The following is a 27,297-nucleotide window of genomic DNA, read 5'->3' as shown; positions in this document are numbered from 1 at the left end:
GGCCTGGGATGGAACTGAACCTGCATATCCTGCCTTGAGAGTGTAGCTAGTGTTCAGCTTCACCTAGTTGCTGCAGAGCTTAATGGTTTTAAATCCCATCCCCATACTGTAAACACGTGTCTTTTTCACAGCCTGTTTAGTGTCATGTGTTTTGCATTTTTGTGCTTTTTGTTGATTTCACAGTTAAAACTGGCCCCAAGTATAGTGCTGAGCTCTTACCTAGTGTTCGGAAGGATAAGGAAGTTGTGATGTGCCTTAGAGAGAAAATATGTTTGTTAGATTAGCTTCCCTCAGGCATGAGTAATAGCGCTTTTAGCTGTGAGTTCAGTGTTAATGAATCAAGATGTATATTGAGCAAGATGTCTTTAAACAGAAGCACACATTAAACAAGGTTATGTATTTGATCCAATGATGAAAATGTTACCAGAGGCTCATAAGATCCTAGGCCTGTATTTCCCTTAGGTACAGTGGTTCTGCTGCTGCTGCTGCTAAGTCACTTCAGTCATGTCCGACTCTGTGTAACCCCATAGACGGCAGCCCACCAGGCTCCGCCATCCCTGGGATTCTCCTGGCAGGAACACTGGAGTGGGTTGCCATTTCCTTTTCCAGTGCATGAAAATGAAAAGTGAAAGTGAAGTCACTCAGTCGTGTCCAACTCTTTGCAACCCCATGGACTGCAGCCTACCAGGCTCCTCTGTCCATGGGATTTTCCAGGCAAGAGTACTAGAGTGGGGTGCCATTGCCTTCTCCGGTACAGTGGTTCAGTATCTGCCAATTCAGTGTCCATGATAACTGTAGAGCATAACTATCAGGAATCACAAGCACCAGTTGTGTTCAGAAAGTAGATGAACAGTACGTCAGTCAGGTGATCTGTTAAAGCAGGTACTAGAATAAGAGCAAAGGCTGATATATTCTGGAAGTGTCTTTAAATGTTTCTGTTATTGAAGCACTAGTTGAAAACATACTTATTATAAATAATCCAAATCAATATATAGGCTCAAATTGCCCCTTTCTTCCTCTCTCCACATCTTATTTCCCGTTACCAGGAGTAATCTCAAAGGAAGTTTTGTGTACATCCTTCCAGAGTGTTTGCTTTGCATTTACCAATGTTTATCACATAAATGAGTTTATTTATAAACTAAGATATTTATATTCACAGATATTTGATTTTTTTTAAATTTTAGCAGTAGGTGTTAGAATATTTCTGTTTACTAATTAATGAACGTAGTTGGGTCCCCACAGCAAGAGGTTTTTTTTTTTTTTTAATTAAAAGTTTCTTTGTTTCAAGTAAACAGGCTGAAGTGTCTTTTTTGGTTGTTACCAGTATTCTGTGATATAACCTTACACGTATTGACTGTGCATTGACTTTTGAACAACACCAACCTTCTGCACAGTGGAAAATCCTCCTGTAATTTATAGTTGTCTCTGTGTATCCTTTGTTCCTCCATATCCTCAGATTTAATTGATTGAGAATCTATAGTATTTGCTGTTGAAAAAAGTCCAAATATAAATGGACCTGCACAGCTCAGATCTGCTGTTCAAGGGTCAGCCACATTTACATCTCTGTTGATTCAGGCAGTAAAATTCTGGCAAGGTCACTTGTTTCAAGTCCACAGAATGGTCATCTAAAATGTTGTGCCTTGGTAGTATGCTCTGATGAGTACTTTGCTAAAAGGCTTAGGGAAATATCTGACTTTTTACAAAAGTAGACAGGATTCATATTTTCTGTATTGTAACTCATTCTTTTGATCAATAATGGCAGCAAAATGTTACCTGAAAAGGAGCAAGGTAGCATTAAAATCCGTGGGATTTAAACTTGTAATTCCTTTGTAGGTAAGAGTGTCAACTAGGATAACAGCCTTTGACTAGTAAATTCATGCATTTTTCTTTAAATTACTAAGTGGCCTCATTGGTCAGTTTCTGAGAGAGTGAGTTGCTGGCAACAAAGTCCCTCACCTCAGGATCCCATTTGGGACACTGAATAAACATATTCTTCAGTTCTAAAATACTGTCCTTTTTTCTTCTGATGGTAAGGGCCTCTTTCACTCTGCTTCCCTGCTTTTCTGCTTGCTGTATTCTTGTTACCCTTAACCTACACGTCCACCAAACCCAAATCACTGCTTAACTTGAGGCCTTCTGACCGGCTGTGCTATCCAAAGCAGTATTGTCCTTCCAGTCTCTGTCTCATTTCTCTATAATCATTTCCTTCATCATACTAACTATTTTCTATATATTTCTTACTTGTTTTTAATTTATTCTGTTGTCTCCTTGCTTTTATAGTCTCATTTGAGTAGGTACCTTCTAAAGTGATCCACTGCTGTTTGCCCAAAATAGAATTTTGCAGGCCCCAGCAAAATATTAAGCAATTTAGCAGTATTTCTCAAACTGACTGTGGTGAAGGACCAGTGGATTGATTTCCCCATGCCCCCTGATTTCCAATTCATCACAGACCAATACTTTTGTAAAACAGTAAAAATGGATTGCTAGGAAAAATGAAATGACAACACAGACACTCATACTCATGAACATATAATATACAAGCCCAGTTTTTTAAAATTAAACAACCATAAATGTAACCAGTTGTTACAGAAGTTGCTTATTTATAGTCTTAGTTTCTTTCTTTTTTATTGAAGTATAATTGATTTATAATACTAGTTTCAGGTGTACAATGTAGTGGTTTGATATTTTTGTACATTACAAAATGATTACCACTATAAGTCTAGTTACCATCTGTCACTATACAAAGCTACTGCAATATTATTGACTATATTCCCTATGCTGTACATTATATCTCTGTGACTTATTTTATAACTGTACCTCATCTCCCTCACTGTTTTACTCATCCCTCACGCCTTCGCTTAGTCCAGTTTCTGAATTTACCTTGTCACAAACACGACTCTGTGGTTGCACTGACCATGGCTCCCATGAGGGTAGCAGCACTCTACAACATTTTTTGAATCAATAAATGAATCACCAACTTCAAAATTATGGCACCGAGTTCTTCAGACTCTGTCATTCCCATTCCTTTAACCTTACCAAAGCTAGAATATTCTGAGATATTGAAGAGTGATTGCTGATTCATGTCAAACTTCAGCTAGCTTATTCACTGATGTTTTTTGATTCTCTGAATCTTTTTTTTTCTAATGATAAGAGAGACATTTGAATACATACTTGTTGAAGGAAAAGCTGTAGACGTATGTCAAGTGAAAAATGAAAGTGCTCCAGGAATGGGCATTGAAGGTACTTCTGTCTTGTTCCTTTTCTCTTACGGTGCTGGAGTGGTTGTTCTCGTAATTATGAATGCACATGTGCATGTATTGCCCAAGGACGAAATGCTAGAAGTTGAATTCTAAACAGTAGCTGTTTCAGACATTTTATTCTTTCTTCTCAAGCCTCTTGGCCTCTTAAATTCAGTTTTTTCAAGTATCCTTTTGCCTTATCTATCTCTACAGCTCTTTGCCCATTGTCCGCACCCTAATGTATTTTTTTAAAAAACCTTACTTCATGTTTGTTATAATGAACTGACATATTTTCTGTAACTTCCTTCTGTTCCAGTTCATCTTTATTATCTCAGCCAGATTCTTTAAAAGTGAGTGTATTAATTTCTGAAGTACTTATATATGGTGCTGCCTTTTTCTTAAATACCTGGTAGCTTCTGATTATAGCTTTCCCAACATAAAGCTTCAACTCCCTTGGAACAAGGGGCTATTCCATCTGTACGCTGGCTGGGAAGTTAAGGCCAAGGCTAATCAGGGTTGGTGGTGGGGTGTAGTGCTAGTGGAAGCATTTCACAGAAACTGCATTTCCATGTTGCCTTGTTCCAAGGAAGAAATCTTGCAATGCCTGTAGTTTGCAGCAGGTGCTCAGGCTCACATTTCCTTGCACAGTGTTAAGATAAGTGTAAGGCAGTGTAAGAATAGTAGAAACAGCATGGGCTTTGGAGTGAGACTGCTATGGCTCAGTTAGAATCTGGACCATACCACCGAACTAGCAGTGTACTTTGGGATGCATTTCTTCATCCCTGAACCTTAGTTTCCACTCCTGTAAAATGTCTTACAAGTTTAAGTATTGGATCAGCTACTATAAGAGAGGTCTAACCAGGACAAGAGTTTGTGTCTTTCTCCAATAAAAGTCCCATTAGAAGGTGATCCCTTGTGTAGGTTAGTTATGCTCCTCAGGGTGGTCTGGGGGCCTAGCTGCTGCTTTTTATCTTGTTCTGCCATCCCCTACAATAGTGTCTTGTTGAAGATGCTTCACTAGCATCAGGTTCAAGTCCCAGGCTGAGGGAAGGAGAAAGAGAAATGAGCGTATAGCTTCCTTTTAAGGACATGACTTGGAAGGTACAACTCACTGACCAGAAGGTAGTCACTTTCTATGCTTTGGTGTAAGGAGAGCTTGGAAGGTAGTCTAGGTGGACAGCCTTTGTGCCCAGCTAAAACACAGAGGGTTCTAATAACTCAAAGAGGAAAAGAATATAATGAACACAATTATACTGCATTTAGTTGGTGTTTCAAGTCAGGAATAAATAGAATAATGGCCTTTGAAATATTAAATGGTCTTTGAAGTATTTTAAATACTCTGAATAGGAGTTAAGTATATTTGTGCTACAAATTTTTTTCTTGGTAAATGCCAAAGCCTTTGACTGTGTGGATCACAATAAACTGTGGAAAATTCTGAAAGAGATGGGAATACCAGACCACCTGACCTGCCTCTTGAGAAACCTGTATGCAGGTCAGGAAACAACAGTTAGAACTGGACAGGGAACAACAGACTGGTTCCAAATAGGAAAAGGAGTACGTCAAGGCTGTATATTGTCACCCTGCTTATTTAACTTATATGCAGAGTACCTCATGAGAAACGCTGGACTGGAAGAAGCACAAGCTGGAATCAAGATTGCCGGGAGAAATATCAATAACCTCAGATATGCAGATGACACCACCCTTATGGCAGAAAGTGAAGAGGAACTATAAAAAGCCTCTTGATGAAAGTGCAAGAGGAGAGTGAAAAAGTTGGCTTAAAGCTCAACATTCAGAAAACGAAGATCATGGCATCCGGTCCCACCACTTCATGGGAAATAGATGGGGAAACAGTGGAAACAGTGTCAGACTTTATTTTTGGGGGGTCCAAAATCACTGCAGATGGTGACTGCAGCCATGAAATTAAAAGACGCTTACTCCTTGGAAGGAAAGTTATGACCAACTTAGCATATTAAAAAGCAGAGACATTACTTTGTCAACAAAGGTCCGTCTAGTCAAGGCTGTGGTTTTTCCAGTGGTCATGTATGGATGTGAGAGTTGGACTATAAAGAAAGCTGAGCACTGAAGAATTGATGCTTTTGAACTGTGGTGTTGGAGAAGACTCTTGAGAGTCCCTTGGACTGCAAGGAGATCCAACCAGTCCATCGTAAAGGAAGGAGATCAGTCCTGGGTGTTCATTGGAAGGACTGTTGTTGAAGCTGAAACTCCAATACTTAGGCCACCTGATGCGAAGAGCTGACTCATTGGAAAAGACCCTGATGCTGGGAAAGATTGAGGGCAGGAGGAGAAGGGGACGATAGAGGATAAGATGGTTGGATGGCACCATTGACTCGATGCATATGGGTTTGGGTGAACTCTGGGAGTTGGTGATGGACAGGGAGGCCTAGCGTGCTGCGGTTCATGGGGTCACAAAGAGTCGGACACGACTGAGTGACTGAACTGAAATGTCACCTAAAAAATACAGACCTGTGTTTGACCTAAAATATGGCTAAGTCTTTGTAAGGTTTGAAACATATATAATAATTTCCTTTCATTTGGTTTCCACTGTCTGTGAAAACTAGGAGCATAACACTTCATCTTGGAGAGATCACTTACTCAGAAACTTCAACTCTGTGAAATATTATTACAAGGTAATAAGGCTTTCTCACAGCAAAAGTAGAAGTTGCAAAGTCCATGTACTCAGTCTTGAGTTGAAGCCTGAATAATTTGGAGTTATAGACATATTACCATCTAGCTTAATTATCAGATTGCTCACTGCAAATCTGCAAAATTTGAATGATCTGTTAGAAACATAAAAGCCTAATAGGATAGAAAAAAAATACAAAGGAATCATAGAAGTTTAGTAATAATGAAGTTTGTTAACATTTATTGAGCATTTATAGTGCCAAGTACTGTTCAAAGATTTTTATATTCATTTCTTCATTTACCACGTAAAACATCCCTGTATCTGATATTGGTAAGGACTTAGGCTTAAATGCCAAGAAAGCTTATAATTATGTTCTTTAAGAAGCCAGAGAAGGTTGTAATTAGTTTTAGATTGCTATCAGAAATCAATAAAATGAAAAGGCCGTTTTGGTCGCTGACAGAAAGTTACTGAAATAGCTTAATTATGGCTCTGGATAAATAAGCTGTTCTTACATCCATTTTTGACTTATTGATTTTGCAGTGTGGTGATTTAATTGTCTTAAGGCACTAGAGAGAAAGTTCGGATTAAAATCACCAGTTGAGAAGAATATGTGCTTGCCACTAAAACCCAAGTTTAATAGATGAAAAGCATGTTTATAGTCTTTTTTTTCTTTTCCTTTTGTTTGGCTGCATCACGTGGCTTGCAAAATCTCAGTTCTCCAACGAAGGACTGAACTTGTCTATAGCAGTGAAAGCCTGAAGTCTCAACCACTAGACCATCAGGGAACTCCCAGCATGTTTGTTGTCTTACAAATAGTCTTGAGACATATTTACCCAAACTCAGGAATTTTTATATATACATAGTACTCTTTAAAATAGTGATTAGTTTTTAAGTTACATTTCACAACTTTCTGAAAAAACTACTGATTTTATTTATTAATCAAAGTTAATTGAAGATATATAATTTGAACTCATTAGAAAAGAAATCTATCTTTAGCTAACAGTTTTATCTTACAGTTATACACAGGAAAACTCTTTAGCTTTAGGAATTCTTTAAGCTGAGAATAGTGAGATTTGTGTTTTCAGAAGATAATTGTTTAGTTTTTCTCCTGGTTAAAAAAAAATGAGAAAAACTGTCAACCAGTTAATAAAGAGAAAGTTTTATTCCATTTTTGAAAGTCAATATAATTACTAAGAAATACAGTTTAAGGTAGGAATAATTTCTAAATGTGAGCAGGAAAACAATGGGAAAGAATGGGAAAGACTAGAGATCACTTCAAGAAAATTAGAGATACCAAGGGAACATTTCATGGAAAGATGGGCTCAATAAAGCACAGAAATGTTATGGAACTAACAGAAGCAAAAGATATTAAGATGAGGTGGCAAGAATACACAGAAGAACTGTACAAAAAAGATCTTCATGACCCAGATTATCACGATGGTGTGATCACTGACCTAGAGCCAGACATCCTGGAATGTGAAGTCAAGTGGGCCTTAGGAAGCATCACTATGAACAAAGCTAATGGAGGTGATGGAATTCCAGTTGATCTATTTCAAATCCTAAAAGATGATGCTGTGAAAGTACTGCCCTCAATATGTCAACAAATTTGGAAAACACAGCAGTGGCCACAGGACTGAAAAAGGTCAGTTTTCATTCCAATCCCAAAGAAAGACAATGCCAAAGAAAGCTCAAACTACTGCACAGTTGCACTCATCTCACACGCTAGTAAAGTAATGCTGAAAATTCTCCAAGCCAGGCTTCAGCAATACATGAACCTTGAACTTCCAGATGTTCAAGCTGGTTTTGGAAAAGACAGAGGAACCAGAGATCAAATTGCCAACATCCTCTGAATCATTGAAAAAGCAAGAGAGTTCCAGAAAAACATCTATTTCTGCTTTCTTGACTATGCCAAAGCTTTTGACTGTGTGGATCACAATAAACTGGAAAATTCTGAAAGACATGGGAATACCAGACCATCTGACCTGCCTCTTGAGAAACCTGTATGGAGGTCAGGAAGCAATAGTTAGAACTGGACATGGGACAACAGACTGGTTCCAAATAGGAAAAGGAGTACATCAAAGCTGTATATTGTCGTGCTGCTTATTTAACTTCTGTGCAGAGTACATCATGAGAAATGATGAGCTGGAGGAAGCACAAGCTGGAATCAAGATTGCCAGGAGAAATAACAATAACAGATATGCAGATGACACCACCCTTATGGCAGAAAGTGAAGAAGAACTGAAGAGCCTCTTGATGAAAGTGAAAGAGGAGAGTGAAAAAGTTGACTTAAAGCTCAACATTCAGAAAACTAAGATCATGGCATCTGGTCCCATCACTTCATGGCAAATAGATGGGGAAACAGTGGCTGACTTTATTTTTGGGGGCTCCAAAATCACTGCAGATGGTGATTGCAGCCATGAAATTAAAAGACACTTACTCCTTGGAAGGAAAGTTATGACCAACCTAGACAGCATATTGAAAACAGAGACATTACTTTGTCTACAAAGGCTATGGTTCTTCCAGTAGTCATGTATGGATGTGAGAGTTGGACTATAAAGAAAACTGAGTGCCAAAGAATTGATGCTTTTGAACTGTGGTGTTGGAGAAGACTTTTGAGAGTCCCTTGGACTGCAAGGAGATCCAACCAGTCCATCATAAAGGAAGGAGATCAGTCCTGGGTGTTCATTGGAAGGACTGATGTTGAAGCTGAAACTCCCATACTTTGGCCACCTGATGTGAAGAGCTGACTCATTGGAAAAGACCCCGATGCTGGGAAAGATTGAGGGCAGGAGGAGAAGGGGACAACAGAGGATGAGATGGTTGAATGACATCACTGACTCAATGGACATGAGTTTGAGTAGACTCCGGGAGTTGGTGATGGGCAGGGAGGCCTGGCATGCTGTGGTTCAACGGGGTCGCAGAGTCTGACTCGACTGAGCTGAACTGAACTGAGAATGAATAAAATCAAAAAGTCAAGCTAGGCTTGGTTAACATACTGCATCTGTAGTGTGAAGAAATGCAAATCAATATAGTAAAGACTTAGAAATTCTGCATTGCAGAAACCTAATTTTGTATATAACCTTATGTTTCCCATTGGTTGTGATCTTAGGAAGTCTGTTAATATCTTCTGGGACACTGGAAGTCTACAGAACATAATTTGGAAAACACTATATGTATTTAAACACCATTAATTTTGATACATCAGATGCAAAATTTGTGACATGCCAAAATCATTTATAGAATCCGAGTAAAAACTGTTATTAAAGAATGAACAATAGCATAATAAGATAGGAAAAAACTGTTGGAGCTATAAAGGACCTGAGTGTAATGGTTTTAAAAACTTCTTTATCACATGTTTTCCATGTGTTTTCATCCTTTCTATGGCTTATCTTTTCATTCTCTTAACAGTGTCTTTTGAAGAACAGGAGTGATGAAGTCCAAATTATTATGTTCTTCTTTTATGGATTGTACTGTTAGTATATGTGTCTGAGAAACTCTTGCCTAATTTAAGGCCACAAGCATTTTCTCCAGTGCTTTCTTCTAGAAGTTTTATAGTTGCTTTAAGTTCCCAAATTCTTCTCTAGTGCAGTTTTACATACATACACAGTTTGGTTCTTTTGTTACAGTGAGCTCACAATTTACATAGTTTTACAACTTGCTGTTTTTTTTTTTCACTGTTTATTAAATCATAGTATTTTTATGTCAGTACAGTTAATATCTTTTGAGTAGTTTTAATAGTATTTGACTGGCAAATATACCATAATTTATTTAGTTTTTCTTCTCTTGATGGACAGTTGTTTCTAATTTTTTTCTATTCTAAACAATGCTCCAAGGTTTGTTTTAAAATTCAGTTCAGATTTTAATTCCTGAAAATTTATTAAAGACTTAGAACATTTCACCCTTCTAGATTTTTGAGGCACACTTAAAACTAAATATTTGATAAACAATTTCTGACTATTCTCATTCAGATATGTAGTGGAAACATTATGGTGAAGTTATGATATAAACAATCATCACTTAAAAAATTTTTGTTTATTAACTTTATTAACACATCATATACCATAGCCCTAATGGATCCTTCTTAGTTCAAAGAGCTGTAATAGTTATGTTTGCAAAGCTCTGATTCTACTAATTTGTTTTAATTTTTCAGTTTATATGACTTAACCTTCTTTGACTTCTCTTCTACCACTTCCATTTTTCAAGTCTCTGTGAAAAATCTATTTGATATTTGTAACAAGATTATAATACTACCTAAATAGTGACATCCTTTTTTATTCCCCTCAAATTAAATGGTATAAATTTTGGAGGAAACTTTATGTATCTTTTTTTTCTTTCTTTTTATTCTATTTATGTTATTTCATTTTTCCATGACAGATTCAAAAGCTTTGTGACAGAGTAGCTTCATCTACTTTATTGGATGACCGAAGAAATGCTGTGCGAGCTCTCAAATCATTATCTAAGGTCTGTAACACTTTGTCAGTTATTCAGGTTATTAAGTTGGATATTCCTTTCTTAAATAACATTTTTCTTTTGTGCAGAAATATCGCTTGGAAGTGGGTATTCAAGCTATGGAACATCTTATCCATGTTTTACAAACAGATCGGTATGTCTCTAATGATTTTTCTCCCTAATTTTTCTTAAAATTTTAATTAATTTGTTTTAGAGTCACTGTTCCAGAAATGATTAAGGCTACTAAGTTTTTACTTTCAGTTGTCATTTTAATAAACAGTTATTGGGCACTAGATCCAAACCATTGTGCTAAGCATTTAGGACAGACATAATCTAAACCTTCAGGGATTGAGAGCTTACCATTATATAAAAATGGAATGAAGTAACTTGTCCAATAAAGGTTTAAAATTTGGAGTTTGAACAAATTAATGTATTGATTTTCACTTAGGTATACTATAGCATACTATTCTATAATATACATATTATATGTTATATCAGTTATCTAGACTTTGTCTTTCTGAGGGGAGAGAAGTAAACTCATACTAATAGAGGGAAGTCTTAAGAGAAGAGTCACTCAGCCTAGTTTTTGCTTTTTTAGTTTCTCTTTAAGAGAGCATCTGCATCTTTGTTTTTAATTAACAACTGTACAGGAATAACTTTAGATCTTATCTCTAGTTAAATATATCTTTCAATCTTTAGCTGCTCAGTTTACATTTCCACCATATCAAGATCTCTTCACAGGTGTCTTAAATTCAAAATGTTCAAAAGTTAATATGTCTCTGGTTGTCCTGCTAATACTCCACCACATCCCCTCACCCGCCTGATCCACTTCAGCTGCCTTTGACCCAAGTTCATCCCAGTTAGCACCTTTCCATTAAAATAAGAAACGGGAGGTTTTGTGCTGAATTCATCCCTCTGCTTAACCCATTATGCCCATCCAGACAAAAAAAAAAAAAAGCTGGAATCCATGAATTCTCTTGATTTCAATTGTCAGTCCTAGTTTTGGCTCTCAGTATTAATCACTTAAGTCATTTTCACAGCCACTGTATTAGTTATCTATTAGTGTGTAATAAATTACCTCACAGCTTCCTGGCTCAAAATAACAAATATTTATTATGTCACAGTTCCTGTGGATCAGGAATTCAGAAGTGGCTTAGCTAGGTGGTTCTGGCTCAAGCTCTCTTACGAGGTTGTGCACAAGATGTCAGCCAGGACTGGAGTCATCTGAAGGCTTGACTGGGGCTGGAGTATCTGATTCCAAGATGGCTCACTTACCTGAGGCAAGAGGCCTCAATATCTCATCTTGTTGCTCTCTCTGAAGGACTGCTTTAGCATCCTCATGATATGAGAAACTGGCTTCTCCCAGAGCAAGTGATCTTAGAGGGAGAATAGAAAACCACAATGCCTTTTAGGACTTTGTCTCAGAAGTCACCTATTGTCAATCCCATTACATTGTACTTTACTAGAAGCAAGTTAATAAATTCAGCCTGTATTAAAGAAGAGGAGACTTAGGGTCCACCTTTTGAAGTGAGCTGTAACAGAGAGGTTTTTTGTTGTTGTTGTTGTTTTACATAATTTAAAATCACCCACCACCTCCAGACTCTATTTTTTGCCTCTGACCTCTTTGTCTTTCCATTCATTTCAAGAATATCTGTCTGAAATGTGAATCTTCTATTACTCACCTGTTTAATGCATTTAACCAACTCAGTGCAGTGTGAAATGCAAGTTCCTCAAACAAAGCAAAGCATATAAGCATTTTAAAATATATATATATTTCTTTATTTATTTGGCTGCATCAGGTCCTAGTTGCAGCACACAGGCTCCAGAGCTTGTGGGCTCAGTAGTTCCAGCATGTGGTTCTAAGCATGTGGGGGAGCTTATTTCCCCCACCAGGGATTGAACCCATGTCCCCTGCATTAGATTGCAAGTTCTTAACCACTGAACCACCAAAGAAGTCCTGCATGTAAGCTTTTTAAAGACTTAGATGCTGCCTGTCTATCAAAACTCATAACCTCTTTTAAAATGGTATTTCAGCAATGCCCAGCTGCTTGTTCATGCCGAATAGAATCTTTGCTATCCTCCTCAGTGTAACTCACGTTGGCCACCTTTGAAAGCCAACTAATTCTTGTTTTTGTTATTTATTCATTTGGCTGTGCTGTGTCTTAACAGCCCATGGGGTCTTTGCTCTTTGTTGCAGCATGTGGACTCTTAGTTGCATTTAGAATCTACTTCTCTGACCAGGGATCGGACCTGGGCCACCTGCATTGGGATCACAGAGTCTTAACCATTGGACCACCAGGAAAGCCCCCCAAAGCCAATTAATTCTAATGTGTTTGATTGAATCCATTGGATGTTATTCCAGAACTGTCTGTTATTAACACTGGAGTGGGCAGCTGCAGGACTATCTGTTATTTTAACACCAGGTGGGCAACTGCAGTAGGAAGAATAATGGTCCCCCAAAGATGTTTATATTCTCTCAGCACAACCTATAAATGTTACCTTAGATGGCAGAAGAGACTTTGGAGATATGATTAAGTTATGGATTTTTAGATAGAGAAATTATGTTGGATTATCCAGGTGGGCCCAAGGTAATCCTAAGGCTTCTCAAAAGTTGAAGAGGAATCCAAAAGAGGAGGTCAGAATGAGGTAAAATGAAAAGACCTCCATCTGTCTTTGCTGGTTTTAGAAGTGAAAGGGGACCTCTAGACCTGGAAAAGGCAAGGAAATGGATTCTCCCTGAAAGGCATCAGAAAAGAAGGCACCCCAGATGAGACCTGACTTTAGTCCACTGAGACCCATTTCAGCTCTCTGACTTCCAGAACAGTAAGATAATATATTTGTGTTATATAAACTACTGAATTTGTAGTAATTTGCTACAGCGTCAATAGAAAAGTAATAAAGTAACCCAATTTTGCTATCTGCTTTAAACAATACTCTTAAGTTACGAGAAAACAAATGTTAGATCAAAAAAATTAGTGTGATTATTAAACATACATGTAATTTTTTTCATGTATCTTTATGCATGCATTTCTCATTGAGTCTTACAAAACTGGTTATGAAACAACTATCTTGATACAGAAAACAGAATGCTTCCCCTTATATAAAGTGGCCCTCATGCATTGGAGAAGGAAATGGCAACCCACTCCAGTGTTCTTGCCTGGAGAATCCCAGGGATGGTGGAACCTGGTGGGCTGCCGTCTACAGGGTCACACAGAGTCGGATATGACTGAAGCAACTTAGCAGCAGCAGAAAATAATAGTCTTGATACAAAGGTTAAGAAATATATTTTTAAAAACATTTATTGAACATTTACTCTGTGCCAGGCATTCATAAGGTGTACCATGTAGAAATAAGGTGTACCATGTAGCCTTGTGAATATGTGAACTAATAATTGATCGTGTTAGAGGCTGATGGGTGTTTTATTATGCCTCTTAGACAATAAAGCCAAACTTCTGTGAACCTTCTTGTGTTTTACTCCTTTTCTTGTGTCAAATTCCATTTCCTTTGTCTTCTCTATTTATCTGTTATCTTCTGTTCTCAAAACATGCTACAAGTGCTTTCTTAACTTCATTGATTGCAAAGGTATATATTCTGCAGCCATCTCTTTCCACTTCTCATCTTCATTACTCTTTTATGCTTATGCTCTTGGGCCACCTAATACTCTAAGAATCCTTCAGCTGAATCCTCTTCATCCTTATCCCCTTCATCCTTGGCTGCATCACACAGAACTGTGTTCCCTTTCTTGGCATGTCTTGAAACTCCATCTGTCCATGGGTTCATTCCTCTTAAAACTTGAGGAGCAACTGCTTATTCTCCCAAGTCTCACATTCAGGGCCTGAAAGTTGTCTGATGGAAACTAGTGTTTCCGAACCATGTCACCTCAATAGTTGTTGTTTTTTTTTTTTAAGTGTACATTTCAGTGGTTTTAGTATATTCACAAAGTTGTATAACTATCACCACTATCTAATTCCAAAACATTTTCATCACTTCAAAAACAGTCCAGTATCCATTAGGTGTTATTGCCTAGTGCCTACCACCCCCGTTCCAACGTTCCAATTAGTTGTTGCCTAGCAACAACTAATCTACTTTTTCTCTGTATAAATTTGACTGTTTTGAACATTTCATATAAATGGAATCATAAAATGTGGGACTTTTGTGTCTGGCTTCCTTCACTTAGCATAATATTTCAAAGTCCATCCATGTTGTAACATGCATTAGTATATTTCATACCTTTTGATTGCTGAATAATATTCCAGGAAAGATCCCCTAGAGAAGGAAATGGCCACCCACCCTAGTATTCTTGCCTGGGAAATTGCTTGGACATGGAGCTGTCACAAAGAATAGGACACAACTGAGTGACTAACACACACGCACACGGATATAGCCTATTTGTTTATCCATTCACCTGTTGTCAGACATTTGGGAGTATTTCCATTTTTTGACTGTTAGGAATAATGCTGTTAGGAACATTTGTGTACTGGTTTTTGTGTGAACATATACTTTATATAAAAGAATGCAATTGTTGGGTCATGTAGTTTAACTTTTTGAGAAACTGCCAAACTCTTAACATGGGGGGCTGTGCCGTTTTACATCTTAATCTGCAGGTGTAAAGGTCCAGTTTCTCTTCACCAACATGTTTTTATTGCCCTTTTTTAAAAATGGCCATCCTAGTGAGAGTATCTTGTAGTTTTCCTTTGCACATACCTAATGACTTACGCTTTGCATATTCCTAATTATTGTTGAGTGTCTTTCCATGTGCTTATTTACCATTCATGTGTCTTTATTAGAGAAATGACTGAGCCTTTTGCCTAATTTTAATTTGTTTGTCTTTTTTTTTAAGTTCTCTTTTTATTGTTCAGTTGTATATTATTCTGAATACAAATCCCTTAATAGACATATGATTTGCAAATGTTTTTTCCCATATTTTGGGTTTTCTTTTCACTTTCTTAATAGTGTCATTTGAAGGACAAATGTTTTTACTTTTGACAAAATCCAGTTTATCTGTTTTATCTTTTCTTGCTTATGCTTTTAGTATCATATCTTAGGAAACCATTGCCTAATCCAGGGTTTTGAATATTTGTACCTGTGCTTTCATCTAAGAGTTTTATAGTTTTAACTCTTATATTTAAATCTTGTATCCCATTTTGAGTTAATTTTTATATAAGGTGTGAAATTGGAGTCCAGCTTTTTGCATGTGGCTGTTAATTGTCCATCACACCATTTGTTGAAGATACTGTTCTTTCCTCATTGAATGGTCTTTGCACCCTTGCCAAAAATAAACTGAAATAAATGTTTGACTTTATCTATTTTATTATTCTGTGTCTGTCCTTATGCCAGTATTGTCTTGATTACTATAATTTTATAGGAAGTTTTGAAATCAGAAAATGTGAGTCCTTCAACTTCATTCTTCTTTTTGAAGATGATTTTGGCTATTCTGGATACGTTGCATTCCCAGCATTCCCATACAGGTTTACGATCAGCTGGTAGCTGGGATTTTTATAGGGATTGTGTGATTCTGCAAGTCAAGTTGGGGTATATTTCCATGTTTACAACATTACATCTTCCTATTCATGAACACAGAATATCTTTTCATTTATTTGAGTTCTAGATAATTTCTTTCAACAATGTTTTATAGTTTTCAGTGTATAAGTCTTGGACTATAGTAAAATTTTATTTCAAAGTATTTAAAACTTTTCTATGTTATTTAAATGGAATTTTAAATTTTTTATTGTCTGATTGTTCATTGCTAGTATAGAGAAGTACAGTTGATTTTTTTTTTTTATGTTAAGCATGTGTCCTTCAACCTTGCTGAATATATTTACTAGTTCTAATAGGTTTTTAGTGGTTTCCTTAGAATTTTCTATGTACAAGGTCATGTCATCAGTGAATGGGATAGTTTTAGTTCTTCCTTTCTAATCTGTATGTTTTTTATTTCCTTTTCTTGCCAAATGCTCTAGCTAGAACCTGTAGTTCAGTGTTGGGTTGAAGTGGCTAGGGGAGACATCATTATCTTGTTACTGATCTTTAGGGGTGAAGCGTTTAGTCTTTCACCATTACATATGATGTTAATTGTCAGATTTTCATTTTGAGGAAGTTTCCTTCTATTCCTGCTTTCTCAAAGGTCTCTTAAGAGATGTCCCTCTTAAGTTTCTCAAAAACAGATAATAATAATTTTAAAAATCTATTTTATATGATATTTACATCCTCTGGTTGTGACCCTCTGTCCCTCATTTTTGCTTTCACTCCTCATCACTTCTTTATATTTATTGAATCTTTCTGATCTGTGTCTCATTCTTGCTTTTCACTCTGAATGCCATCATCTTCCATTGTGCTTTCAAATTATATCTGTTTATCAACAACAAAAATATGCTTCCATGGACTTCCTTGGCAGTCCAGTGGTTAAAAGACTCTGCACTTCTAATGCAGAGAGTATAGTTTCAATCCCTGGTCAGGGAACTAAGATCCCACATGCTACAAGACAAAAAAAAAAAGTATACTTCCTGAACAAAAGAGAAAAAGATAAAAAAACTTATACTTCCTGAAACAAATGAGTAAAAGGAAAAACTTCCTGATGTTATAAATGTCGTAAATGTTTACTGTAAATTTTTTTTTTTTAAGAAAATAAAATACAGATCAAGGAAACAAATTGTAGAGATCCAACTAGAGATAACACTTTATAACATATTTATGTTATAAAACATATACGTAAACATACACACAGACTTAAAAAATTACCTGGCTTGTGCTGATTTTGCTTGTTTTAAAGTTGGATTTCTTTTCCAAATTGATTTATAAGGTTTCCTTAAAATATATACATACACACATGAAAATATATATATGGTTTTTCATAGATGGGATCATTCTTCACATTGATTTTTGTATTCCGTTTTTTTCCTACTGGCATTAAATCAGGGGTGTTTTAATTACCATGTCATTAAACATTCTTTAAAAATACATTTTTTAATTGCTGCTATATATGGATTTACCACACTTTTAAAAAATATTATTGGACATTTAAGTTGCTTCTAATTTTTCAGTATTATTACAAAAATAGACCTTTATACGTCTTCACAGTTTGCACTCTGATATTTTCTTAGGGTAGGTCTTCAGAAGTGAGATTAGTGTTTTATACAATCTTGTTAAAGAAAAGTCTATAAAATAGTCATAACAGCTTATACTCTAACTGGCAGTGTATAAGTGTAATAATTTCTTTCTTCCAGTTCGGATTCTGAAATAATAGGTTATGCTTTGGACACATTGTATAATATAATATCTAATGATGAAGAGGAAGAAGTAGGTAAGTTTCTTTCATTGTGTTTTCTGTACATAAAATTAACTGGGTTGTCCATTTTTGCTGTTTTAGGGTTGATTTTATTTTATAAATTTATTTTTAAGATTTTTTTTCTTCTTTTTTGTTCTAATCAATAAAGGGAAAACATTAGAAAATATCTTTAAGATGACTGCTTTGTATGTGATTTGGAGGTGGAATTAGATTCTTCTTTTTAAAATATATTTTTCTCTCTTTATTGATTTTAGTTTAGCAGAATGAATATTAGTAGTCTCTCAGTTAAATAATCATTTTTGGCTATTGATTAAAAATCAAACTTTTATTTATATGTTACATGGTGAGCAGTATGAAGTTAGAGGAATTGTTCCTGATATATACTTGAATTTCTAACATAGATCTTATGTTAACTTTTTTATATTTGGAAGGTTTTTTGTTTTTGTGTGTTTACTTTTTGGCCGCACCGTGCAGTTTCCAGGATCTCAGTTCCCCAGCCGGGGATTGAACCCAGGCCATGGCAATGAAAACCTGGAATCCTAACCTCTTGGCCACCAGGCAAATCCCAGCATGTGAAATACTTGACTGGAAGTCCGTACATTTTATTCCATGTATTGTAAAAACAGACACTGAGTAACATTTTCCAATGCTATTGAAGAGTGCTTTCCTTATTTCACATTGACTGTTGCAATAGGACATAGCGGGTTTTTCATTTTTCTAGACAATCTAAAGGGTGATATTCATGCATATTATAAGGCTAATTTAGACTGAAATTATAGGGTCCTCCAAAATCTGAGTAGGTAACATAAAGAAATGTATAGATAATATTGTGTACACATATTTTATTAAAGTAAAAGTGTAACAGAAATATGTATAGATATTAATTTCACAAAATACCAGTAATAACATTTGAAACTGGGTTGTGTTGCATAATCACAATTTTTTAGAGTTGAATATCCTTTCTCTTAAATTTTTATTTCTCTGTAATGTCTACCTCACGACTTTATTAATTTCTCAGGAGTAAAAAAATCTTTAGTAAACATAATTTGGTTCTCATTGAAAAAGAGGCTGTCAGTTACATAATAATACTTAAATACAGTACCACCATTTTGAAGAAAAAGATACTTATTTCCACTAGTCATTTCTCAGAAAATTAGATGCAGTTACACTTATTAGAAAACATTAAATTTTTTCTTAGTTGTTTCAGATTGAAAATTTAGCTCTTTTTTTTTTAAGTAATTTTTGTGTTTTTAAAAAACTGTTTAGCATCAATTAGGTGATATTCCTTTGTTATAAATTCATAATCTGCTGCTACTGCTGCTGCTAAGTCACTTCAGTCGTGTCCGACTCTGTGTGACCCCATAGACGGAAGCCCACCAGGCTCCCCCACCCCTGGGATTCTCCAGGCAAGAACACTGGAGTGGGTTGCCATTTCCTTCTCCAATGCATGAAAGTGAAAAGTGAAAAGTGAAAGTGAAGTCGCTCAGTCGTGTCTGACCCTCAGAGACCCCATGGACTACAGCCTTCCAGGCTCCTCCGTCCATGGGGTTTTCCAGGCAAGAGTACTGGAGTGCGGCGCCATTGCCTTCTCCAAAATTCATAATCTAGTAATGTTTAAGTCCATTTTTTTGCTTCTGTTAATGTATTTGGGCTCCTTATTTTTAATTTACCATCCAAAAAGTGATTCTTTGGATGAAACAGGGTAAACAATTGTAGAAACTGCAATAGTGGAGTCATTTTTTCTAGGAAAGATTAAAATATGAACTTAGGCTAATAGCCTGAGTCAATTTTTAGAAATCTAGATACTGAGAAATAGGGTCTTCAATTTTATTATTGATACTTTCTCTTTACTGCTTCATTAAAAGATATTTCTTAGCTGACATAATGAACTTCATTTTAAAATGAATTCAACTTCATTGGAGTTATTTTAATAACCCCTCAATTTATTGGTAAATATGTCTCATAACTCTGCAATATATAGCACATGCTACATCTATTAGAATATCTAAAATATGTGAGTAAAATGAGTATGAAGCTCTTCCTTTAAGAAATTATATTGCTTATTTGATGTTTTTAAGCTCTTATTTATTTTATTGTGAATACTACTACATAAAAAAGTTTTCTTTATCACCCACTTTTATTTATTTTGTCTACCTTTTCAGATGATGTTGAAGGTAAAAGATTGCATTTAATATGCATGATGCTTTTAGGCATAATTTCTGATAATATAAAAGGACACTGTCAAGTGAGTTTCTTCTGGCTGGTAAAAAAAAAAATCTTGAGATTTATTTTAATATATAAGAATTCCTTCATTAAAAAGCAATATTTTATAATCTTATTTTATCATTTCTATGACTACAATATTATTTATTGTCCAGGACACAGAAAATATTCTAGTACATATTTTAATGAAATTAAAGTTTTTTCTCTGGTAGGACAATTTATTTGAATTACTTCTTATGTGTTTCCAGGGGGGAATTTTTGAGCCAGTTTATTTAAAAATAATATTTGAATATGTATACATATATATATATATACGTGTATACATATAAATTTTACCTATATTCAAGAAGAACTGGAAGGTATTCCAGTTCAGAGAATACTTATATGTTGATATTGTCCCTTTAAAATTATGCATGCACAAGGCCTGGTTACTGACATTTTTTAATATTAATTTATAAAACTCACCATTATTGCCTTTTTTCTAGTGGTCCGATTCAATTTCCATTTACTTTTTAACATTGATTCTTCTTTTCCTCATAGTTAATTTAAAGTAACCACTTTTTTTTGTTTTACTATTTTTCCTGAGATCCTTAACTTTTTAAAATGAAGAAGAAAAATCCTCATCTAAAGTAGGTTTAAAATGGTACATGACAAAATTTCCTATACCTAACAAAAAGCTAACAAAGAAACTAACTTTTAAGCTATATAACATTACCTTTTGTGAAATTTGAACCCCTTGTTTCAAAATAGATAATATTGACCACCTAATTAATTAATATGCCTTGAGTCTTGCGAAAATGCTGTGTCCTTGTTGAGTAGTACTATTATTGTTTCGTCATATTTATAGAGTTTAAATTTTACAGTGCTTTTATGTCCATTATCTTATTTGATCCTGTTAGCAAACTGTGAGGTAGGTAATATTTTTCTCTTTACTAAAGAGAAACCCCAGAGATATATAACTTACATAAGATTGTCTACTAAGTAGGGTAACAAAATTTTTTATACCTTTTTTTGTATTTCGTAGTTTTCTGATTTAATAATCAGAAAAGCAGACAGATGTTTAAAAGTACAGGTCTGCTTGTTTAACTAATTGACCACAGTGTAAAAGATTACTTGTTATTCCCTCCCTCTGAGTTATAACTACTTTTATCAGAATATCTCTTTTGTCCTCCATAATACGGATTATGAACTTAATGTGGAGTTTCAACAAGAAGGTCCAGAATGTTTTTTAATATTGTTTATATAACTGGAAAAAACACAACTGTAAATACATTTGAAGAGTAAATGTATATATACATATTTAGTTAAAAGCCACATAAATAGGTGTGAAATATTTCCAGAGGTTTACATGGACTTTTTAAAAAGCAATCTTTAATTTGATATGCCTGTCTTAGGTTTATTTTCACTATAATTTCAAAACGTCATTTTGTTCTTAATTTTTCATTTGGGATTCCCTGGTGGCAAAGAATCTGCTTGCCAATGCATGAGACTGGGGTTCAATCCCTGGGTGGGGAACATCCCTTTTAGAAGGAAATGGCAACCCACTCTAGTATTCTTGCCTGGGGAATCCCATGGATAGAGGAGCCAGGCGGGCTACAGTCCATAGGGTCGCAACAGAGTCAGACATGACTTAGTAACTAAACAACAAAGGGATATTTACTTTTACAAGTTATAATAAGTATACCAAATAGTACATAAGCTATAGGATGTTAAAAAATAGACTTAACTCTGGGATTTCTCAAATAATTATATTGGATGAAAAGGGATTATTTACATGTTTCATACTTTTGCCTACTTATAAAAACATAGTATTTCATGAGTCTAGTTTTGTTTTACAATCTTTAGATATAATTAGTGTTATAATTTTAGCTTGACAAACTTCCACATCAAAATAGCTTTGTATGTTACTTTAATCACTTAGCAAATTTTTGTGGGACTCTTCATTAAAATTTAGAAGTGCTGTCTTATGACTGTAACTTGAAGGAAGTGGAGTATATCTCACTAACACTTTTTTAGTTAATATTAAATCAGAAGGAACCATAGATCGTTGGAACAGGTTCATCTTTACTAGTTCAATTCAAAACATAGATCTTAATTATATACTGCTAAGCTATAGTATTTTATAGAGTATAGCTACAGAATGAATTGCATGTGTAGTATTAAATCTACTTCTTGCTAAGTTATTAGTTTGTGCTCAATGCCTGCACTAAATTAAACTTTTTCTTCTGTTAAACTTGTGTTCCTTATAGTAAAGCACAAAAGTTCTAGAGTTCTCTGTATTAAAAGGTATCTGTAGTTAAACATAACATACTGTATCTCCCTCTGAAATGTCACAAAATTTACATTAATGTAGTAAATATTGAGAATTCTGCAAAAAGGAGCCTATTCAGTTTTGTTTAATCCAGATATATTTGTGTACCTGTGCTTGCTTTCATGAGATACCTGTTAACACATGCCACACAATCCTGGATTTTGAGAAATACTAACCAAGACTTAAACCACAGCTTGGTTATTTGCATTTGTCCACATAAAAATATTTCATAGGAAGAATCCATCAAATCTGTATATGGTTTTCCTCCCTTCCTTTTAAGATTAACTTATAAGTTTGAATATTCTCCCAGATGTCAATCTTTTTTTTTTTTTTTTTTGGGGGGCTGTACTGTGTGGCATGTGGGATCTTGGTTCCCTGGCCAGATATCAAACCCATGCATCCTGCAGTGGAAGCATGGACTCCTAAGTACTGAAGCGCCAGGGACGTCCCCCAGATTCCATTGACTTTTATTTTGAACCCTTCTCCAGAGGTCACAGTCTTTGGGCCCAAGGGCATTGTCTGTCTTACGTGAAAGGTTGTTTGACTACTTAGTATTTTCAATAATAAATAAGTTGCTAACATTAAAAATGGGGTACTTTGATATCACTTTTTAGATTTTGAATTGCTAAAAAAATCTGAAGACTGATGACACCTAGGCCTGCACTGTCCCATTGCAGCAGTCAGTTGGGGCTGAGTAACTGCTGCCTTCCTTAGAAGAGCACATAGTCTCCATCCTCCTTGTGGTCTTACAGCTGGCCTGCTTCATTCATGTACATTACTGTCTTGTCCCTGTAGTTGAGTTTATATTGTCTACTATATTCACAACACTCATAAAAACCATTTTAAAATAAATTATATTTCAAAAGCATTATTTTGTTACTTGTATACCCAAGTGTGCTCTCATGTAATAAATATGAAAATACGCAAATATGCAAATGTAAAATAACCCTACAAAGCATCACAATTAGGTCATTGCATTGCTGCGATTGTATTAATACTCTCTTAGAAGGAAACAGTTCTAAGGCGGAGACAGTTAAGCTACTTGCCTATTCAACATTTCTCATGTATGTGGAGAGTTTTTCTCTTGACACTTTTTGCACAGATTTTCTTTGCTTTTTTATCTATAGATTTTGGCTAAGTATTTGTTCTTGGTACCATCCCCCACCTAGCCATGGTTTGTTAGGGTTCCAGGGTAGCTAAAAACAAGATAGGCTTATTAGCCCAGCAAACCTTGTGAAATTTTATGGGATAAAGGGCATTTACCATACCATGGGAATCAGGGCTATTTTTCATGGCTGATTCTAAAGAGGGAGATTTTCAAAAGGTTTTATTAGCTTCCAAATTCTCGTATCTTTCCCAGTTTCTTTGTTATCTCCCTTCCCATCATCACATCACCTTGCAAATAAAATGGAAAGGGAGTGCAGTTCCTGCTACTTACCTAGTCTGTTTTTTTCCAACTCCATAGGTAAATTCAGCTTTGAGTATTGAAAACCACAATGTACCATGCAGAATTTTACTTTCAGAGATGTGTGAATAATCAGGGCACAGGATTTTATCTGCTCCCAAAGGAACAGCAGGAAATCTTTTAAGCAGATCAGTGATAGATATTGTCCCTTGAGTCCATGCTAGTTATGTTTGAGTATTAGACTTCTTTATGATTGTATTAGGCCTTTGTTACATCAAGCCTTTGCCCCTTTAATAGCCTTGACATAATAATTATGCAGTAACATAATGATAGCTTTCAGATGTAGTTTTTTTAATCCCTTCATGTCGTCCTCTACCTGTTTTCCCTGAAATAATGGAAATACTGCAATGGAAATAATGACCGCTTCCCTAGGCAATTCTTCTGAAACCACCATTAATCTAAAAAATTGAACTAAAAGGGGAAAAAATTGTTTACTGATGTCAAAAATGAAGCAACTTTATTTGGCATCCGATCAATCATGAACTCAAGTAGCTACTTATTTTAGTAGATTGGATACAACTTTTATGAGAAAGATATAAGGTAAAATATCAGTGACAGGATTTGTTTACAGATAAGCATGTTTCTGGAAATATCATAAGTCATACTTTTTCTTAGACATCTTTTGCATCTTGGTGTAATACTCATTGATAGTAACCTTATAAGAATTTGAAAAATTTTTTGAATCATTAAAAGAAGACTGTTATGTTCTGTATAATTTTGAAACTTGAGGGAATTCCCTGGTGGTCCAGTGATTAGGACTCCACACATTAATTGCCAAGGGCCCAGATTGGATCCCTGGTCAAGGAACCGACCAAAAAAAAGAAAACTAGATAATATCAATGCATGTAGATGTGTAGTGTGTTATAAATCTTAGAACTGTGGTTCTTAAGGGCAGTTCGGCCCCTCCTGCCACCTGAAGGACATTTGTCAACGTCTGGAGACATGTCTGGTTATCCCAACTTGAGTAACTGTAATGAATTGCAATTGGCATCTTGTGGGTAAAGGCCAGGGGTGCTGCTAAACATCTTGCAATGCTTGGGGAGCCTCTCACAACAATGTCATTGTCAGTAGTGCCAAGGTTGAGAAATCCTGTGTTAGGGATGATGATGATCATGTCGTCGTTACTGTTATTGAGCACTTACTATTCACCAAACACTGTGCTAGATGTTTTAGTTACTCAGATCCTTACGGAAAACCCTGTGTAAAAGAAAGCTGTTCCCATTTTACAAGTAAGGAATCTGAAGCTTGTACAGTTGGGCTCTTTGCCCAAAGTAATGTGACTAAATGGATGAAAATGGGTATAATCAGTCTGACTTAAAACCTTTGTGAGCTTTCTTTTCACTTGACTGCCTTTCAAAAAAGTCTCTGACTATACCACACACCCTAGCCATTCTGTTCATAAACAAATTCTGCCTGTGTTAGCAGTGCTACTTTATTTCTCAACATGTTAAGTTCAGAGATAGTATTTGACAGGTAATTGCTCCTTTCTCCTTGAAACACTTCTTCATTCATTTCTGTCTCCCTGATTTTCTTCCTGTCTCACTGGGCTACTCTTTCTTTGTCTCATTTGTTGTTTTCTTTCTTTTCTCGCCAGTCTTTTTAACATTGGAATGTCCCAGGGCATGGGTTTCTTTCCTTCTCTATTTTTTCCTTCAGTGGTCTCATCTAGGCTTGTGACTTCAAGTACAGTCTGTATGCCTGCCTCTCAAATATCTATGTCCAACCCAGACCTCGCCACTGATATCCATATATGTATATTCAAATACTTAACTTGATGTCTCCAATTAGATTTTTTCCTTCCACACACAACTTTATTGAATTATAATTAAAATATAATAAATGTGTAAATATACAGTTTGATGAATTTTGACATATGTATAAATCCATGAAACTATCACTACCACCAAAATAATGAACATATCCAAGTTTCTTTGTGCTTGCTTGTAATCAGTTCCTCCTCCTTCTATCCCCATTTAATCATAGATCTGTGATTACTGTAGATTATTTGCATTTTTCTGGAATTTTTATGTAAATAAGATCATACAATATATACTCTGTTTTTGGTTTATTTTGGTCTGGCTTCTTTCACTCAGCATAATTATTCTGAGTTTCATTCATAGTGCATATCAAGAGTTTAATCCTTTTTTATTGCTGTTGTATGAATATATAACAAAATGTTAATCCCTTCCCTTGTTGGTGAGCATTTGGATTGTTTGTCCAAGTTTTTAGCTGTTACCCTTGAAGCTTCTATGTACAAGTCTTTTTGTGGACATACATTTTCATTTCTGTTGAGTACCAAAGAATAGATTAGCTAAGTGATAGAGTAGGTGTATGTTTACCTTTACAAGAAATAACCAAACTGTTTTTCAAAGTAGTTATACCATTTAAAATTCCCACTGGCAGTGTATAAGAATTCTATTTCCTCCGCATCCTGTCCAATACTTTCTATCTTTTTAAGTTTTAGCTGTTCTGATGGATGTGAAATAGTATCTCATGGTAGTTTTATATTTTCACAATAAATAATTATATTGACAGTTTTTCATGTGATTATTTGCCACCCATATACTTTCTGTGAAGTTAAGTGAAAGTAGCTCAGTCGTGTCCAACTCTTTGCGACCCCATGGACTATATAGTTCATGGAATTTTCCAGGCCAGAATACTGGAGTGGGTAGCCTTTCCCTTCTCCAGGGGATCTTCCCAACCCAGGGATTGAACCCTGGGTTCGATCCACATTGTTAGCGGATTCTTTACCAGCTGAGCCACAAGGGAAGCCCAAGAATACTGGAGTGAGTAGCCTGTCCCTTCTCCAGAAGATCTTCCCAATTCTTCAGGGATTGAACCAGGGTCTCCTGCATTGCAGGTGGATTCTTTACCAACTGAGCTATCAGGGAAGCCCTTTTACTTTCTTTGGTGACATATTTATTCATATCCTTTTGTTCTTTTTTTTTTATACTCGATTGTCTTCTTATACTTCAGTTTGTAAGAGTTCTGTATATATTCTAGATAAAAGTCCTTGTGATATATGTTTCACAAATACTTTCTCTCAGTCTTTGACTTGCCTTTTTATTTTCCTAACATTGTATTTTGAAGAGCAAAATTTTTAATTTTCATTAATTCCAGTCTATTGATTATTTTTCTTATATAATTTGGGCCTTTTGTTTCCTATTTATGAAATCTTTACCAAACCTAAAATCACTAAAATGTTCTTCTATAGTTTCTTTTAAAAGTTTTAGAGTTTTAACTCTTGTGATTAGGTCTGCGAACCAATGGGTGTGTTTCTAGACTTACTGTTCTGTTGGTCTCTATGTCTTTCATGTTGCCTGCATGACGCGGTATTGGTTACTGTGCGTGTGAATATGCTCAGTCGTGTCCAACTCTTTGCAGCCCCCTGGACTGTAACCCACCAGGCTCGTCTGTCCATGGAATGTTCCAGGCAAAAATACTGGAGTTGGCTGCCATTTCCTACTCCAGGGGATCTTCTTGACCCAGGGATCTAACTTGCATCTCTGTGTTTTCTGTATTGGCAGGTGAATTCTTTACCCCTGTGCCACCTGGGAAGCCCCTGTTGGTTACTCTTATCTTTATAGTAAATCTTTACCAGTGTAAGTCCTCCAACTTTGTTCCTTCTCAAAACTATTTTGGCTCTTTTTGGTCCTTAACACTCCCATATCAATTTTAGAATCA

General features: G+C 35.6%; 1 protein-coding gene across 2 annotated transcripts in view; it reads left to right on the top strand.

The window, feature by feature from the left end:
• Window positions 1–27,297, top strand: part of USO1 (USO1 vesicle transport factor) — an 80,216-nt gene that overhangs the window by 9,483 nt on the left and 43,436 nt on the right. For both annotated transcript variants that reach the window (XM_086405354.1, XM_086405353.1), the window contains exons 2-4: window positions 10,258–10,344; window positions 10,422–10,486; window positions 17,553–17,629. In XM_086405354.1, coding sequence (XP_086261480.1) covers window positions 10,258–10,344; window positions 10,422–10,486; window positions 17,553–17,629 — 229 coding nt within the window. The remainder of the gene's footprint in view (window positions 1–10,257; window positions 10,345–10,421; window positions 10,487–17,552; window positions 17,630–27,297) is intronic.

Source organism: Bos grunniens, chromosome 6 (genome assembly GCF_055505025.1).
Source record: "Bos grunniens cultivar Pamir isolate PY7600 chromosome 6, Bosgru_T2T1.0, whole genome shotgun sequence".
Classification (NCBI taxonomy): Eukaryota; Metazoa; Chordata; class Mammalia; order Artiodactyla; family Bovidae; genus Bos; species Bos grunniens.
Note: the sequence above shows the minus strand (reverse complement) of the source record. Positions and strands in the feature narration are given on the sequence as shown.